The sequence below is a fragment of the Topomyia yanbarensis genome, chromosome 2 (genome assembly GCF_030247195.1).
Source record: "Topomyia yanbarensis strain Yona2022 chromosome 2, ASM3024719v1, whole genome shotgun sequence".
NCBI classification, from domain to species: Eukaryota; Metazoa; Arthropoda; class Insecta; order Diptera; family Culicidae; genus Topomyia; species Topomyia yanbarensis.
This window is the reverse complement of record NC_080671.1, coordinates 264,148,866-264,168,317: the sequence shown is the minus strand read 5'-3', so window position 1 is coordinate 264,168,317 and position 19,452 is coordinate 264,148,866. Positions and strand designations below refer to the sequence as shown.

Genomic DNA, 19,452 nt, shown 5'->3' with positions numbered 1-19,452 from the left:
ATCGACGCCTCATGGCGTGGCAGAGTAGTGAAAGGGTGAGCATCCCAGTCAGTCTCACACGGCATGTTAAGGGTGAGCACAAAAGCCAGCCTCACATGGTGTGGTAGAGGCTAGCACAAGAGTAAGCCTAGCAAGGAATGAAAAAGGTGAGCACACAAGTCAGCCTCGCATGGTATGTCTGAAGTGGGGCCTAAGAAAAATGTCTCACATGGGATGCCAGGAGGAATGACAGAGGTACAATAGAGTGGCACGATCGAGAGTGAACCAGGTGATAGGGTGAGCACCCAAGTCAGCCTTACATGGTATGGGTGGGGCGAGTACAAAAGTAAGCCTAGCAAGGAATGAGTAAGGTGAGCACACAAGTTTGCCTCGCAAGGAACGAAAAAGGTGAGCACAAAAGTCAGCCTGATGTGGGAGTGTTTGAGAGTGAATCAAGGTGCGATAGAGAGAGCACCCAAGTAAGCCTCATACAGGACGTATGAACGCGTGAGTGAGAGTGAATGAGTACATTAAGTACAGCCATCCCCCCAGAAGTAATACCGAGAGGTAGTTCCTGGGAGGAACGATGGCGGAGCCCAATGGAGTTTAGTCGGTATTAATGGCAGCGTCACCATTCGAGCCCGACACGCCCCCAGTGCGCCCCGTGCGGTAGCTTGGACCCTACCAATAGCACGTGTACTGGGCTAGGACGTAAAGGTCTTCTCCATTGTAAAAAAGGACCGCTCGTAAACGAATTATATATATATATATATATATATATATATATATATATATATATATATATATATATATATATATATATATATATATATATATATATATATATATATATATATATATATATATATATATATATATATATATATATATATATATATATATATATATATATATATATATATATATATATATCTTCAAAAAATGGCGAAAAATTAAGAAAAAGTTCAATAGATTCGTAAATAACCACAGAACCAGTAATCGAACTAAAACAAAATGTACTAACGATCCAAAGTGCATTCAATTATCTTTAATTCAACATCATATTATTTCATATCGATGAACCACAACCGAAGATATTTGGATTTTACTGAACGTACTTTTAATTTTTAGAGGCAAAATTCATTTTTTTACTATAACTCGAAAACTGTTCTACTGTAACTTTTTTGTTCTTCATTTTCGGATTCAGCACACAATTTTACATTGAAAATTACCACCAACTTAAGTAGTTCAGAAATGCTGTAAACTAGTGTTATCTTTTAATATATACCAACATTTGACAGCAATAGTTCTAAATTGTAAACAATATTTTTAGCGTTGTTCAATTCATCTGAACAGAAACATTTTGGTGTTGCAAGTTACCCCGCTGTTGCAAGTTACATCGTTTGACGGTACCCGAATTATGTTTGAGAATTTTGTTTTCCACAAGTCTAACACCTATAGATACGAAAAAATAAACACCGTATTGATGATTTCAATATACGATTGCATCAGTTATACCGTGAATTCCCATTTCAGGCACTTATTTTTAAAAAATATATCACAAATAACTTTACCGTATATGCTTCCAAGTTCCAGAGACATTCCAGTAAAATTTCTATTTGACCAGATATGCTCAATGAACCACTGTCAGTTGGTGTTTCCGAGATGTACATCAAGCTTTCTTTTAATATATCCACTATTTCATAATACTTTGAATCATCGTACAGAATTTTCACGTTGCATAGACAAATTTTGCGTTTTAGCGACGTAGTAAGCTGATGAATATAACTACGCTTGAAAACGTTGTTTTTTATCTGATTAGGCAAATACACGCATAGTGAATCTGATTGCTTTGACAATAATAGCTCCATCTATTGAAGAAATAATAAGATATTGACAATGTAAGATTAGATTACTCGACGTCGTATACGGCTCACCTGTAGAAGCGTTTCCAAAGCTGCTTCAAACATATTTTCTTTAATGGAAACTACATAGTTTAGCCATAAATATCTAGCGTGAAGTAAAAAATTTTCTTTCTCCGTTAAGTATACTGAATAAAGTTGTAACTTGTTCAACTGGTCATAGAGCTCCATTTCTATCGTGCTGAAAAAGGGATTAAGAGGAGTATATCATATAAACGGTCGAAGTAATTGTCTAATATGAGCGCCCGAGTGGTTTTGTGATGGAAAATTTGAAGAAAATCTTAAAACCCAAAACATATGCCGTATAAATATGACTATCATTTGGTGAAAAAGTATTTGGAAAATTCTAAAGCACTATGCTATATTTCACCCTAAGGAGGAAAATTTGGTAAAAACCAAAATTTCTCACTAGGGTGAAAATTTGTTGGTAAAAACCAGTCTTTGTACAGGAGGGCACAAATCCTTATTTCATACTATGTTGCGTTTCGGCTTCGCCTCATCAGAAACCGACACTAACACATTGTCGGAATAGATTAGCGCCGGCTTGACGCAAATCCCTTAAAACTAAAACACACTATGTGTTTCAATCAAACGACTGATCAAACGTGATGTCCCGTTCGAGCAGAAGTTCTGTTTATGCCGATGAGACACAAGTGAAGCCGAAACTTGTCTTGGCTTAGCAGGCCTATGCGAAAGCACTATGCTATATTTCACCCTAAGGAGGAAAATTTGGTAAAAACCAAAATTTCTCACTAGGGTGAAAATTTGTTGGTAAAAACCAGTCTTTGTACAGGAGGGCACAAATCCTTATTTCATACTATGTTGCGTTTTGGCTTCGCCTCATCAGAAACCGACACTAACACATTGTCGGAATAGATTGGCTTGACGCAAATCCCTTAAAACTAAAACACACTAAAACACACACCTGCTAAGCCAAGACAAGTTTCGGCTTCACTTGTGTCTCATCGGCATAAACAGAACTTCTGCTCGAACGGGACATCACGTTTGATCAGTCGTTTGATTGAAACACATAGTGTGTTTTAGTTTTAAGGGATTTGCGTCAAGCCGGCGCTAATCTATTCCGGTGTTGCCGAAAAAAGTTACATTTTTTTGTTATATAATTTATGAAATTTGCAATTACTTGAAACAAATTGATTTTTTTTAAAGTTGGGCCAAATTTTTCTTACTTTTTATTTTCTTTAAATATTAAGAATCAATTATAAACTGAAAACAAGGCAATTCCCACTAAACATGTTATAATTGAAATATCCCGTAAAATACTTCGAGTTCCATTCTGAAATTTTCACATAATCTTCTTAAGGGGGTCTTCTACTCGCAAGGCCAAAAATTGAGCCATTTTTCAGGAATAAATTGTAAAGCATCTACTCAATGGATTTTCAAACTTTTTTTTTTATTTTGAAGATACATGTTTTGACTTTTCAATTTTACTTTTGAAGACGAAAAATCTCTCGCGATCTTGAAACTTCAATGATGACATTGATGTTGAAACTGCATGAGTAAAGTTGTGGCAAATTTGAAAATCTGTGATCAGAAAACTCATATTTTTTATAATCATAGTCACGTTGACTATGTTTTCCAGAGAGGGATTTTTTTTATTTTATGATTTGTAAAAGTTATGTAACGATTTGTAAAAATTTCCAACATTTACGTTATTTTTTTGGCCTATAAGGGCCCATAAAAATGAAACAAATTGGCATTTTGCAAACCTTTCTCGGAAAAACATAGCGGTATGTTTTCTGAACAATTGGAAAAAAAATATTCAAATCGGACCAGTACTTCTATGAAAAGACTTACTTGTCCAATTAAAAACACTACTTTCGGGAAAACGCGTTTAAAGATAAAGTACGGTGTATAATTCGATTGTAGTACCTTACTAGATAATTTACTATACCGCGTCCGCAGAGCTCATCTTCCTCATCACAAAAATGGTAAATGGATTTTCCGCACCGCAGCCGCGAAAAAATTGTAAAACCGCACCGCTTACCGCAACCTCACTGTATCTAACGCACCGCACCGCGCGGTAATGCGGTAAAATTGATATATTTATGAATTGTGTTGAAAATTATTCATATGTTTTGTTTAACCATACATAATAAAATGGTAATCACATTGAAATGAAATTCAACTTTGACGGACTCCTCAGAATGCAACGTTAATAAAAAAAATCAACTTTTGCAATTTTTAATAATAAAATGCCATATATTTTATTTAAGACAAATACTCTCGAACCAAGGTATATTTTAGCTTTATATTACTCTAAATATTAGCATAGCCCTAAACTCCTACGAAATGTAACTTTATTTCATCAGTATACATACAAACACGTTCTTTCGCAGCAATTAAAATTAAACACGGTGTGTTTGGTAGAACAATTTTATTCGAAAAAAATCGGCATCGCTAAAACTTCAGCATGTGATAGAATGAGTTTTTCCATTTCATTTGAAAGTAAAATTAAAATATTCTGTCGGGGGCTCCAGAACAACTTTTTATTTTAAAGTTTTTTTGTTTGAAAACTTAGGGTTTTCAATGATACTGGTGCAGACTTTCGACATTTAAATGTTATCAAAAGTGAGAATCTGATGGACTATTTCGTTGTGTACAACTTTGTAGAAAACTACATCGCGATCTAAAAACGCCAGAGAAAGCTATTAAATTTTTATCAAACTTTCTAGATTCGCACGGGGCCTATTGGTTAAGAAGCTTTATTCCAAAAACATTTTTATTTGTAAAAAAATGGATTGCCTTATTTTAACAGTGTGCTCAGAAGAACCTGAATGCTAGCAAAGTTCCACCTTTAAGCGTAAAAAACATAATTCCAGATTCCACCGTTTTATGCGCACCAATGATATTTTAGGAGCATGGAGATATAGAGAACAGTAGATAAAACTTGAACAAAATTAAGACGCTTTTGAAAGATGCTGGGTAATGCAGCAAAATGGAACAGTTTTTTTCTGTCACAGATATATTTGTTTCTTCTTTTTTATTCACTCATTCTGGAGTATGCTTGATGTAATCTTGAATCAACCTTTTTGCTCGTTAGCATCTTGTGGGATATATTTGGCCTAAATTTCAACTTTATATTTGATCAAACTCGTCCAGTCATTTGATTTCGATTGAGAATCCTGATTGACAGTTTCATGAAGGATAGAAAAATAATTCGATGAGATTTATGTTCAAGTTTGTTAACTTTTGGGAATCAGGATTCTCAAGCCAAAATTGTAATAAAATCCTAAATAATAAAATTACTACAATCACTCGAACTGTCTACTTTAGTTCATTCAAATATAATGCTTTGAATTTAAACCAATTGTATTTTACTAGGTAGGATAGGATCAGGAAGAAGAGTCATTCTAGTTTACATTAGCTATCCCCTAGAGCGAGAAAAGAAATGAAAAAGGCATGATAAAATCCGTTACTACATTAATCAACATCTTGAAAAGGTATAAGATTATCGAATGAATTTGGTCAACACCTTTCAACACCTCCTTGTTCATAAAGTGTCATTTTCGCCCAAACCCCGGAGAAATCTGAAAATATATTTTTTCTGCTGAGAATGGCACTTTGTATACATTGAAATATATCTGAATTTACTGTTCATTTAAACCCAACATTTTTTTGTAAGTCCTTGTTAATCGACTTCTTAATCCATAGGCCCCGCGAACACCTAAAAACTGATAACATTTTAATAACTTTCTCGGGTGATTTTATATCGATTTATAGCATTCTACGAAGTTGTAGTCAATGGGATTGTTGATCAGATTCTCACTTTAAGTGTTTTTTGAATGTTTATGGTACCAATTAATAGGAAAACTGCGAATTAATTTCATTAAAAAAGTTTTCAATCAAAAAACTTTAAAATATAAAGTTGTTCTAGACCCCCCGACAGAATATTTTAATTTTACTTTCAAATGAAAGGGAAAAATCCATTCTTTCATATCCCGAAGTTTTGCAGATGCCGATTTTTTTTGAATAAAGTTGTTCGACAAAAACACCGTGTAAAACTTTTATTCAATCTATCCTTCAGTTAATCGAAAAAATGAAATAACAAAAAAAAATAAAAAATATTTTCGTTTTACACTGGTCGACAGCCATTTTGGTGCAGTGTTGTAATGGTAGTTTTTAGGGTAAAACGGGTGCTCTGAGTTCAGAAATTACCATAGTTTTTTCCGCCGTGCTCCTGTTTTTGAGATTTTGCCATAATTTTTAGTGTAGAAATTTTTTTTCAAAATTTTTTGAATTCACAAACTCTATCAAATCTATTATTAAAAGTTGCTACAAACAACCGACAAATATTTGTAAATCTTGAAAGGCATATTGAATATTGTTGAATTCGAAATAAAATCGACGTGAAAACAAAGAAAAATTCAATTTTTTATGAAAATTTGAAATTTTGCCAAATTTAAAATGCTGCCATTTCAAAGATTTTCAATGGATTTCGATCAACAATAGCTTTATTTGTAGCTGTAAGCGTCTTCTTTTAGACAAAACAAGTTCAAGATAAAAGGACAAAAATTGTCAGAGTTCTGATCAATTTACCTAATTGAAGAAAATCTTCAAAATTAACTCTTTTTGGTTTTACTACAGACACGACCATAACCTCGGAAAATCTATTAAAAATAACTGTTTTTAAAGACTTCGATGCTCTGAATATTAATTAAAAGTCATAAAGTAGTTTTATGATCACATTGTAACATAAGCTAAAAATATTTTATTAGTTATACCAGGCTCCTGCTAGGCGGCCATTTTTTCCTAGCCAAAGAAAAAAATCAAAACGAGCCAATGCGATAGCAGGGGCGACATGGGCCTAGAAGTACCTAGGCTCATCATATGTGGACTACTGTCAAAGTCTGTATGTCTACACAGCGGATGGCAGGAATGACACGCCCCTGAGTAGTACTGTAAACAACAACACGCGCTTGAAGAGTTAGTAAGAGACAGCAATTTTTGCACCTCACTTCATTACGATCGAAGGCGTTTGACAGTTCAGCTACCATTTGAGTTTGTCGCATACTTCTTGGGATGTGCTGAAGTAAATACGAACAGGTATTTATTCAGCGAATCTATTCAGTTCATGTCTAGCACACCGGAACAGCAAAGATTAAGTGAGAAATATGGCGTCCTCTCGGACACAGTGCAAAAATGATCCAAATCAGTTTTGTTACATTTGCGGAGAATACACCCATTCAGAGAATAGAAGAAATATTTCGGATGATGTTGAGAAATTATATTTTTCTTAATTTGGATTGAAGATTGGCAAAACTAAAGAAAATTGGGCTCCAAATATCGTCTGCAAAATGTGTCAAGCTCATTTACAGCAATAGATGAATGGAACACACAAAAACATGAAATTTGGGATACCAAAGATTTGGAAAGCGCCGCAAAATCATGTCAATGATTGTTATTTTTGCGTTATTAGTACAGCGGGCATAACGAAAAAGAGACGCAGCTCTTATACATATCGTAATTACACCTCAGCAACGAGACTCATTGGAATCGTCTGTTACTGACGATCCTGATTTCACAGTAACAACTTTGAGCCCTCAACTTTACAATCAGAGTGATTGAAGTGACTTGATTCGAGATCTAGGGCTCTCCAAACTTTCTGCTGAACTATTGGCCTCGAGGTTATATACAGAAATATGCTCGAGTCAGGAACCAAAATTACCTTTTACCGAACCAGAGAAAAAGGACTTCTTAAATTTTTTTCACAGGAGAATCGGAATTGTGGAAATTTCCATTACATTCTTAGTACACTTTGCACATATGGTCAAGGCTTCTGTCTGTCACGTTACCAACCAACTGAATGGTGTCTGTTCATAGATAGCTCTAAACAAAGTTTGAAGTGTGTTCTTCTACACAGTGGAAATAAGTTTGGTAGCATCCCGATAGGTCATTCCACTACTATGAAAGAAGAGTATACTAATATTTCCTACGTTTTGGAGAAAATCAAGTATTATGAACATCAATGGGTTGTGTGTGTAGATCTGAAAATGGTTAATTTTCTACTGGGGCAACAGGGTGGCTACACCAAATATCCATGCTATATTTGCTTGTGGGATAGCAAGGACAAGAAAAATCATTGGTGTCAAACTATTCGGCCAAAAAGAGATAGTTGTGAGGTCGGAAGCCATAATATTGTTAACAAACCTTTGATTGACAAACGAAAAATCATTCTTTCACCCCTCCATATTAAACTCGGACTCATGAAGCAATTTACAAAATTGTATTTTTGTATATTACTATTACAAAACGAAATATTTTTATTTTATGTTAAAATGTGATCATAAAACTACTTTATGACTTATAATTTATATTCATTTATTTATAATAGATTTTCCGAAGTTTTTGCCGTATCTGTAGTAATACCAAAAAGAGTTAATTTTGAAAATTTTCTTCGATTAGGTAAATTGATCAGAACTCTGACAATTTTTGTCTGTTTAGCTTGAAATTGAAATGGCAGCATTTTGAATTTTTCGAAATGTCAAATTTTCGCAAAAAAGTGGATTTTTTTCACGTGGTTTTTTTTCGAATATGCCTTTCAAGATTTCCAAATATTTGTCAGATGTTTGTAGCAACTTTTAATAATAGATTTGAAACTGTTTGTGAATTCGAAAAATTTAAAAAAAAATTCAGCACTGAGTAGTAAAAAAACAAATTGATGGCAAAATCTCAAAAGCAGCAGCACAGCGGAAAAAACTATGGTAATTTTTGAACTCAGCGCACCCGATTTACGCTAAAAACTACTATCACAACCCTGCACCAAAAAAAAATTGATTTTGTAGACCAGTGTTATCAAGGATTTCGCCACATAAAAATGAAATGGACATTTTAAGCATTTGCGTAGTAAAATCACCTTGTATTCTTAAAGAATTAAAATTAAAGTTGAAACACCAGTACTCTATAAACTAGTTTATATATCCCAATACAGTGATATAAAAACATATTGAATTTCATCAATAAGAACGACGCCATATTTGACGGAAAACAATCGTTTTACACCTTTCCACATCTAATCAGGAATCCATTCATTCTCAACAGGTACACAGTTATTGAAAAACTGCAAAAATGTGCGATTTTCAGACTACATCAGAAATCTTATCGAAAACTTGTTTTAATCCACCTAGCGGTGCAATTGTGCCTTTCACATTTCTCTAAACTATGATTCGGTGGCTGTGGTTATGTTCAACATAATTGTGGAAATTTCCATTACATTCTTAGTACACTTTGCACATATGGTCAAGGCTTCTGTCTGTCACGTTACATTTTTACGCATATTTCATAAGATAAATCAGCAAAAAACAATAAAACCATATTCTATCACAACTGCACATTATTAAGGTCACTAAACCACACATTTTTTCTACAGAAAGTTTTTTTCTATCATGGACCGTTTTCACTTTATTGTCATTTTGATACGTCTGTCACGTTACACAATTTTCGCAGTTGGGTGGGCGTAGCGTATTGGTAAATCGATTGCCTTGTACGCAGCGCACCTGGGTTCGAGTCCCGACCCCGCACATAGGGTTAGAAATTTTTCATAAGAGATTTTTCTAACCCGAAGAGGCGAATGACCTTAAGGTTAAAACCTCTATAATCGAAATAAAAAAAAATTTCGCAGTTAGTTTGGAGGTTGCCCGACTAAATAGAAAAAGTCTGTTCCGTTGGCCCCCAAATTTGCATGAAAACAGTTTTAAGTAGAAGCTTAGAAAGCAAGGAAGAGTTTGAAATATAGTTTTCCTGAAGAAAAACTTTGTTTCAATGTTGCTTCAGAATCTTCATCGCGACGAAGCATGGTGAATATGAATCACCTGCATTCGTCCCACATCGTTCTTCGCTGTTATATTCAACTTGCTGTTGATATTCATCCACGAATGAAGCCGACTGCCAATCCATGTTTATCCGAATGCCTTATCCATACGTTCTTGCCTTGCTACTCATCGAACGACCGAATGAACTGCACGAGGAAGCTATGAAGTGAATGACGAATAAACGAATCAGCAAACCATTCCTCACCATAGCGATGATCGCTTACAACTATTGGCGAAGATTACTTCAATTTTATCTTCGCAGCATGATGGCTCGCGAAGAAACATATTTTTATTCTGATGCGTTGTACTGTTCGGAACAAGCCAATGCGCTACTGGTTCTTCAGTACAAAATAGCCGAATCAAGGCAATATTTGTTAAATATAGTACAATCTTAATAGAAGCCTTGTGTGTCAAGTATTCAAAGGAGATTGAACCCATGTTTGGTGATAAAACTCGGCATAAGCAAAACAAAATTCTTTTGGATGAAGTTTTGATTTTAATCTGCACATGGTGTTATATCACAATAATTTAACCTATTGCGCATGTTTTGCTAGTATCACGACGAAATCGCTTAATCAGCACGGTTGTTTAAAAATAAATTAGCTGTAGAATGAACAGTGTGTTGTGGGTGTAATATGGACAATACAATATTACTTCTTGTTCTCCCATCGGGAAAGACTAGGCATAAAAAACGTGTTGTAATTTTTTTACTCCATATTGTCGAGATCCTTAGATACCAACAAAAAATATAAAATGGTTGAATTTCGATTTTTTAATGCATTCCCTTCTAGGGATTAGCTATAATGATTACATTGCATGTGCACATCTCACGAATTCAACCATAACTGCTAACTTTGTTAACTAGTGCTATAAAGATAGATAGATGTTTAAGGTGAGATTTTTTGTGACGTGGTTAACACTAACAGTAGGTACCACAGTTTGATAAAAAATACATCATTTAACGCAAATTTATTAATTAGGGGTCATACACTAATTACGTAAGGACATATAAGGGGAGTGGGTGTTTCAAAATATCATACCAATTCTCACCGGGGGGAGGGAAGGTTTGTCCCTTCTTAACTAATATCATAAAACATGCATGAAAAATGAAATCGATAAGAAAAACATGGGTGGGTAATGTCAGAGACATAATCGGAGTGAAGTAGAATACACTTTATACCGGTAAATTCTGCTCTGAAATAAGCAATTTCTATGCGATTTTGTCGTCTTTTGCACATTCATAGTTTATTTGGAGTATTTTTGGAATTATCAAGTTGACAATTTGCAACATTTTTTGAAAATATTGTTGAACTTTTATGAAGGAAGGCACGAAAACGAGCGTTTGACTGTCGTCCTACTACCAGCATCAGAGAAGTAGCAGATCAGCATTTTTCGCTACATAGCCTGTACCAAACAAACCGCTCGTAAGTCCACCGGAGGAAAGGCTCCCCGCAAGCAGTTGGCAACGAAGACCGTGTAAAAGTGCCCCAGTCAAGGTTGGCGTTAAGAAGCCTCATCGCTACCGAACAGAAACTGATGCCCTGCGAAAAATTCACAGCTATCAGAAATCGAGCGGGCCTAAATTGGGACTCAAAATAAACAAGTTCTTTTCAAGACCAGCCGATTATAAAGTAAGATATAAATGAAATTTTCCTTTGCCTTACAACCTCCCTCCCCCTTTCCACCCGGCTTGAATTACTATCAATCTTGATGATGCTGTCGGGCGGGGGCACTAGTTTTTATTATAGTGGAAAATTTAGGTTTGCAAGGTTTTCCCCAAAAGTTTTTTAGCTGTGCTGTTTTCAAGGAAGTTGTAGTTGAATTCAAAATAAAATAGTTTATTTCTATTGTCAGAGATGGACCTCCCAACGAAAACTAGTCTGGCTCGCTTGGAATCGAATTGTACGGACCAACCACTGCTTTCACAAAATCTGTTATTTTCAGTAGTTGTACATTCTACACAACTAGTCACAACTATTTCCAATCAGCGCAAAAGTCGAAAGTTTTCATTCAGTACAACAGCAGATTTTCAAAAACAGGCTACATTCTGGCCGAAAATTTTGAAACGGAGCACCTATATCGAAACGTTAGAAAACGTTCGATTTTTGTAAATTAAATCATTACACTAACCTGTCTACAAATCACACGAATAACTTTTTTATTTTGTGCCATTCTACTTGAAAGCGACGATATTGTTCACAAGTGGCTCACTTACTATCCAACGCTCTTGGCAAGCCACTTTCTGATGCTTGTAATAACAAAACTTCAATTCGATTCTTTGTCGATAAATTGATGGCCCCGAAAAATGCCTTTTGTTTGGGCAGTGTTGTGGAATTTACTTGGAGCTGGTGTATATGGTAACAGTTTTGGTGCCATCTGAGACGGCGTGCTTGGCCAACTCTTCTGACAGCAGCAAACGGACGGCGGTTTGAATTTCGCGGGAGATGCTGCAAACGAACTGCTGCATGCTGATGCTGCAAACGAACTGATCGTGAACAACAGCATACTGAGTTTTTAAACCTGACTACAGCACGATGTAAGCTCGTCCTTTTTTGTGTTGTCCTCAATATGTGCTCTTCGTAGCTCCACCCCTTTGTTGGTCGACCACATATTTTTGATAAAGAACAAAATTGAAATTGTATTTCCAATACGGAGGTTATCGAACACTCAGGGTAAAAAGAGTAATGTAATACGGCACCTTGGTAAAATGTTTGAGAATTGAAATCTTTTTTGAATGCGCCTAGTAAACACGAAACTGTAAACAAACACACAAATGATAACTTTATATTTTGTGTCATTCTACATGAAATCGACGATATTGTTCACAAGTAGCTCACTTGCCATCGAACGCTCTTGCCAAGCCACTTTCGGATGCTTGTAATAACAAAATTTCAATTCGATTCTTTGTTGATAAATTGATGGCCCTGAAAAGGGCCTTTTGTTTGGCAGTGTTCGGAATTTACTTGGAGCTGGTGTATTTGATAACATCTTTGGTGCCATCTGAGACGGCTTGGCCAACTCTTCTGACAGCAGCAAACGGACGGCGGCTTGAATTTCGCTGGAGGTTATTGTCAAGCGCTTGTTGTAATGAGTCGGGCGAGAGACCTCGTTCGCAATGCGTTCGAAAATGTCTAATAAATCTGTTTATGATGCTCGACGAGACTCTGGTATCTGGATGGACCTCTTTCAGCACCTTGTAGATGTAGATGTAGTTTCAGTTACGATGCTGCAAACGAACTGAGCGTGAGCAACAGCATGCTGAGTTTTTATACCTGATTACAGCACAACGTAAGCTCGTCCTTTTTTGTGTTGTCCTCGATATGTATTCTTCGCAGCTCCTCCCCTTCGTTGGTCGATACACAAGAAAATTGTGTTGAATGCGTCGGAGTGCCTTTTACTTAGTAGCTGTAATGGAATACCTTGCTGCTTAAGTGTTTAAATTGGAAGGAAATGCTGCCCGTGACAACAAAAAGACGAATTATCCCACGTCTTCGGCAGCTGGTGATTCGTAACAACGAAAAGTTGAATAAACTATGCTCTCCGGAGTGACAATTGCTCAGGGTGGTGTGTTGCCAAATACCCAAGCCGTACTGCTTCCCAAGAACAAAATTGAAATTGTGTTTCCAATACGGAGATTATCAAACACTCAGGATAAAGAGAGTAATGTAATACGGCACCTTGGTAAAATGTTTGAGAATTGAAACCTTTTTTGAATGCGTCTAGTAAAAATGTTTTCCACTTCACTCCAGTTTGTTTCTGACCATATTTGCAATTTGCGTACTGAAATAAATAATAATTTAGGGTTTAATATAAATTGCTCTCCAGGGAGAAACAGTCCATGAAACAGAAAATGCAAACAAATGATTTTGGTGGCCCCGAAAAGGGCCTTTTTTATAATGATACAAGTGAGTTCTACCTTTTCAACTTCCAAATCCATACAAAGTGCGTCCCTGCCGCTTCAGAGTATAGACGACATTCATTCTGGTTTTGCGCTTGGCGTATTCAGTGTAGGTCACGGCATCTCGGATGACATTTTCCTGCACACCATCAGCATTCGTAGATTAAATCGGAAATGCATTTTACACCACCACGACGAGCCAGACGCCGAATTTGGTGATTCCCTGGATTTTAATACGAAGAACCTTGCGATGGCGCTTGGTACGGGAACGCAAACATGATACCGCTCATTGTACCGTCCGGACGAGCATGTTACTCGTGTGGTAAGCGAGCACCCACTGATTTAAAACAAGCTCGCGTGACCTGTATATATAACATTCCCGTATGTAATGAAACGCTTACATGCTCCTTTTTGACGGCTCTGCGTGAGATGTGCTTGCAAATGGCGCATTTTCATCGCTGTTTCCGAAGGATTTTCTAAAAAGCTTTGTTTTGGTTTATCTATAGTAGTCGCACTAATTCCGAAATTTAATACGAAATACGTGCACGAATTTCCGATCAGATAGTGCAAAAATATTGCGATTTCGATTAGTAGAACGGAAGATATTCGCATTTCAAACCTGGGAAAAAATTTCAACTGAAATTTTTGAAACGGGACCCCATATTGAAACGTTAGAAGTATTCTTCTTCAAAATATTCTTCTCATAAGAAAAGAAACTATTTCTTATTTGTGATATGAACATTTTATATATCAAACAAAATAAGCACATACTGTACATCATGGTCATGGAAACGCAGACCTCAAATTGAAGTGTTTTGCAGCGACGGAATATGATTGTTAAATTAGTTATGGAATTTATTGTTGCCAACGTAAGGGGCGGCCAAATTGTCGATGGTTTTGGAGCAGTTACAGAAATTTCTTGACTCTTGGTGGTACATTGTTCGGATCGGGAACTGGAGTCACAATCTGCTTTACAAGTTAAGATGTGTTGAGTCTCTTCGTGTTGTTACGCCAACATACTTCTTTTCAAACTTTCGCTTCAAACCCGCAAGGTATATGAAAAATTTTCTGTCATGTGATAGTCAAAGAACTTGTTCATATACGTCTCCCAACCTTTGAACGGAACGGATCGTTATATTTCACAGTGGTGTTCGGTGTGTAAATTTTAGTGAGTGAAGGTCATCCTTTGTTCGTTCGTTAGCTGCCGTTCTGCTGGTGCCGGCAGTAAATCCAGTACATTGTTTTCGCTGGTGCGGAACAATCGACGTTGTTTGCAGATAAGTTTTGCTTTGTTTTTTTTCCTCGTTTGCTTTCTTTCCGTTTTCCCTACTTTTACTCAAATCAAATAATAAGACACATTCCCGTTTATATAACGCTCTGCCCTCGTGCTTAAATGGCCGAGGGCGAAATACTATCTGATGTAATTATGGAAGTCCCTGATCCCCCTAATACTCGCATTGCTCCCCGTATAAAGCAGTACCCAGAAGGTTCCTCTGGGCCATGGGTGGTATATTTTCGGACCGGAGAGAAACCGGTGAATATATTAAAACTTTCTCGAGATGTGACTGCTAATTACCCGGCCGTAACTCAGATAACACGTGTTCGGGCAAACAAGATACGTGTTCTAGTGAATGATCTCGGCCAAGCAAACGCGATTGCTTGCTGTGAGCGCTTTACGCGGGAATTTAAAGCGTACGTGCCTTGTGTGGCCTGTGAAATCGATGGGGTAGTGTCCGAACCGGGCCTGAAATGCGAAGAACTGTTGGAGCACGGGGTTGGCTGCTTTAAGGACCCCTCACTTGAACAGATTAAGATCTTGGAATGCAAACAATTGTATACCGCAAACACCGAGGGAGGTAAGACTACCTACTCTCTATCAGGCTCGATTCGGGTGACATTCGCCGGGTCCTCTCTTCCCAACTACATCCTCCTTGACAGGGTTCGCCTACCAGTTCGCCTGTTTGTACCGCAGGTCATGATCTGCAGCAATTGCAAGCAGTTGGGCCACACAGCCACATATTGTGGAAATAAGAAACGATGCGGCAAATGCGAAGGAGAGCATGAGGATGACTCTTGCGACAAAGAAACTGAAAAGTGTATTTGCTGCGGGGGCCCTTCACATGCTCTTAAATCATGCCCTGCGTACAAGCAGCGCGGGGATAAAATTAAGCGCTCCCTTATGGAACGCTAAAGGCGTTCTTATTCAGAAATGCTAAAGAATGCTTCGCCATCTGTCCTGTCCGAAAATCCCTATGCTGGTTTGGCTAACGTTGAGCAAGAATCTGACGACCCACGAGAGGGAACATCTTTGGTTAACCCAGGGGAATCCAGGAAGAGGAGAAATTCAGCCTCCCCTACATTGCCCCGTAAGGGTGCCAAGGTGTCGTCCACTCAGAGTGCACCAATTACAATCAATAAATCCAACGGAAGTGATGCACAAAAGCCGAAGCAATTTGCTCCAGGACTTGGAAATATTAATTCTAACAAGGAGTACCCACCACTTCCAGGGACACTAAAAACCCCAAGTGTCCCCTTTTTTCAAACAGATACTCAGTCCAGTAGCGGACTAATGAAATTTTCTGACATAGTGGACTTAATTTTCACAGCTTTCAATGTTACTGATCCACTTAAAAGCCTTCTGATACGTTTTCTCCCTATAGTGCAAACATTTTTGAAGCAGTTGACTACTAAATGGCCCCTCCTTGCAGCGATCGTATCCTTCGATGGCTAAGTCATCGAACGAGGTCACCGATTCGATCACTGTTCTACAGTGGAACAGCAGAAGTATCCTCCCGAAAATCGATTCCTTTAAATTTTTACTAAATAGTTTAAAATGTGATGCTTTCGCATTATGTGAAACTTGGTTAACTTCCGATAAAAATCTCAACTTCCACGACTTTAATATAATTCGTCTGGATCGAGAAACCCCCTATGGAGGAGTACTTTTGGGGATCAAAAAGTGCTATTCTTTCAACCGAATTAACCTCCCTTCGACACCAGGCATTGAAATTGTCGCTTGTCAAGTTCTAATCAAAGGTAAAGAACTTTGCATTGCTTCCATCTACATTCCTTCTAGAGCCTCGGTAGGGCACCGAACGCTTTGTAATATCACGGAATCCTTACCGGCACCGCGGCTAGTTCTGGGAGACTTTAACTCGCACGGTACGGTATGGGGTTGTCTTCATGATGATAATAGATCAACATTAATCCAAGATCTTTGCGACAATTTCAACATGACCATCTTAAACACGGGAGAAATGACGCGGATTCCTACACCACCAGCACGCGCAAGCGCGTTGGATTTATCGCTTTGCTCGACATCGCTACAGTTAGATTGCATGTGGAAGGTGATCCCTGATCCCCACGGTAGCGATCATTTGCCTATCGTGATTTCAATTGCTAACGGTTCAAGACCATCGGAAACAATCAATGTCTCGTATGACCTCACACGGAACATTGATTGGAAGAGTTACGCGACCGCGATATCCGTTAAAATCGAATCCACTCAAGAACTTCCTCCGGAGGAAGAGTACAGGTTTTTGGCTGGCTTGATTCTCGACAGTGCGAATCAAGCTCAGACTAAACCAGTACCCAGCGCGAATACCCATGGACGGTCTCCCACCCTGTGGTGGGATAAAGAGTGCTCAGAGCTGTACGCGTAAAAGTCCACTGCATATAAGGCCTTCCGGGAAGACGGGTTACCCGCTAGCTATCAACAGTACGCGTCGTTAGAAAGGCAAATGAAGAGTCTAATCAAAGCCAAAAAACTTATTGGCGCCGGTTCGTCGACGGGTTAACGAGAGAAACAGCGATGAGCACTCTTTGGGGTACGGCTCGACGTATGCGTAACCGTAATAATACCAACGAGAACGTGGAATATTCAAACCGTTGGATATTCGCTTTCGCCAAGAAGATCTGTCCGGACTCTGTCCCGGTACAGAAAACGTGCCGCGCCGCGTCTCCTTACGATACCGCGAACGAAACACCGTTTTCGATGGTGGAGTTCTCACTTGCTCTCTTATCGTGCAACAATAACGCCCCAGGGTTAGACAGAATCAAATTCAACTTGCTGAAGAATCTGCCTGACACTGCAAAAAGGCGCTTGTTGAATTTATTTAACAAGTTTCTTGAGGGTAACATTGTCCCTTATGAATGGAGGCAAGTGAAGGTCATCGTCATCCAAAAACCAGGAAAACCAGCCTCCAACCACAACTCGTATCGGCCGATTGCAATGCTGTCCTGTATTCGGAAGTTGTTCGAGAAAATTATCTTGTTTCGCCTCGACAATTGGGTTGAAGCAAATGGCTTATTGTCAGATACACAATTTGGCTTCCGCAAAGGCAAAGGGACGAACGATTGCCTTGCGTTGCTTTTTTACAGAAATCCAAATGGCCTATGCTAACAAAGAGCAGATGGCATTAGTCTTCTTGGATATTAAGGGGGCTTTTGACTCAGTTTCTATCAACATTCTGTCAGAGAAGCTGCACCAGCATGGTCTTTCACCAATTTTAAATAACTTTTTGCTAAACCTGTTGTCTGAAAAGCACATGCACTTTTCGCATGGCGTGGGTGCAACGATCAACCAGGTTTTCACATTTAAATATCTCGGGGTCTGGTTCGACTCTAAAGGTACCTGGGGATGTCACATTAGGTATCTGAAACAGAAATGCCAACAAAGGATCAATTTTCTCCGAACAATAACTGGAACATGGTGGGGTGCTCATCCAGGAGACCTGATCAGGTTGTACCAAACAACGATTTTGTCGGTGATTAAGTACGGGTGTTTCTGTTTCCGCTCCGCTGCGAACATACACTTCATCAAACTGGAGAGAATCCAGTTTGATGAAGTATATGTTCTCGACCCATACGATGAGTCTCGAGGTGCTGGCGGGCGTTCTTCCGCTAAAAAATCGATTTTGGGAACTCTCATATCGATTGCTCATCCGATGCGACATTCTGAACCCGTTGGTGATTGAAAACTTCGAGAGGCTCGTCGAGCTTAATTCTCAAACTCGTTTTATGTCCTTGTACTTCGACTACATGGCACAGAGCATCAATCCTTCTTCGTACAATCCCAACCGTGTCCGTTTCCTAGATACTTCTGATTCTACTGTATTCTTCGACACATCCATGAAGGAAGAGATTGGTGGAATCCCGGACCATATACGCCCGCAGGTGATCCCCAATATATTTTATAATAAATTCCGAGAAGTCGGCTGCGACAAAATGTTTTACACTGACGGATCAAATCTCGATGGGTCCACTGGCTTCGGTATGTTCAACAATACTATCACCGCTTCATTAAAGCTCAATGATCCCGCTTCAGTTTACGTCGCAGAGTTAGCTGCAATTCAGTGCACCCTTGGGATCATCGACACTCTGCCCACAGATCACTACTTCATCGTTTCGGACAGCCTCAGCTCTATCGAAGCTCTTCGTGCGGTGAAGCCTAAAAAGCAATTCCCGTATTTTCTGGTGAAGATACAGGAGTCCTTGTGTACGTTATCTGAAAAATCTTATCAGATTACCTTTGTTTGGGTCCCCTCTCATTGTTTTATCCCGGGCAATGAAAAGGCCGACTCATTAGCAAAGGTGGGCGCATTAAATGGTGACATATACGAAAGACCAATCTGCTTCAACGAATTTTTTAGTATTTGTCGTCAGAGGACGCTCAACAGCTGGCAAACCTCGTGGAGCAATGGGGAACTTGGACGATGGCTACATTCGATTATCCCAAAGGTATCAACGAAGCCTTGGTTCGGGGGGATGGATGTGGGTCGGGATTTGATTCGTGTAATGTTCCGACTTATGTCCAATCACTACA

General features: G+C 38.3%; 1 protein-coding gene across 1 annotated transcript in view; it reads right to left on the bottom strand.

Annotated features, from left to right (window-relative positions):
- LOC131680308 (calcineurin-binding protein cabin-1-like) overlaps positions 1-19,452 on the bottom strand; it is a 1,393,806-nt gene that overhangs the window by 243,102 nt on the left and 1,131,252 nt on the right. Inside the window, exons 8-9 of the mRNA XM_058961029.1 lie at positions 1,917-2,082; positions 1,554-1,850 (exon numbers count right to left, since the gene is read on the bottom strand). Coding sequence (XP_058817012.1) covers positions 1,554-1,850; positions 1,917-2,082 — 463 coding nt within the window. The remainder of the gene's footprint in view (positions 1-1,553; positions 1,851-1,916; positions 2,083-19,452) is intronic.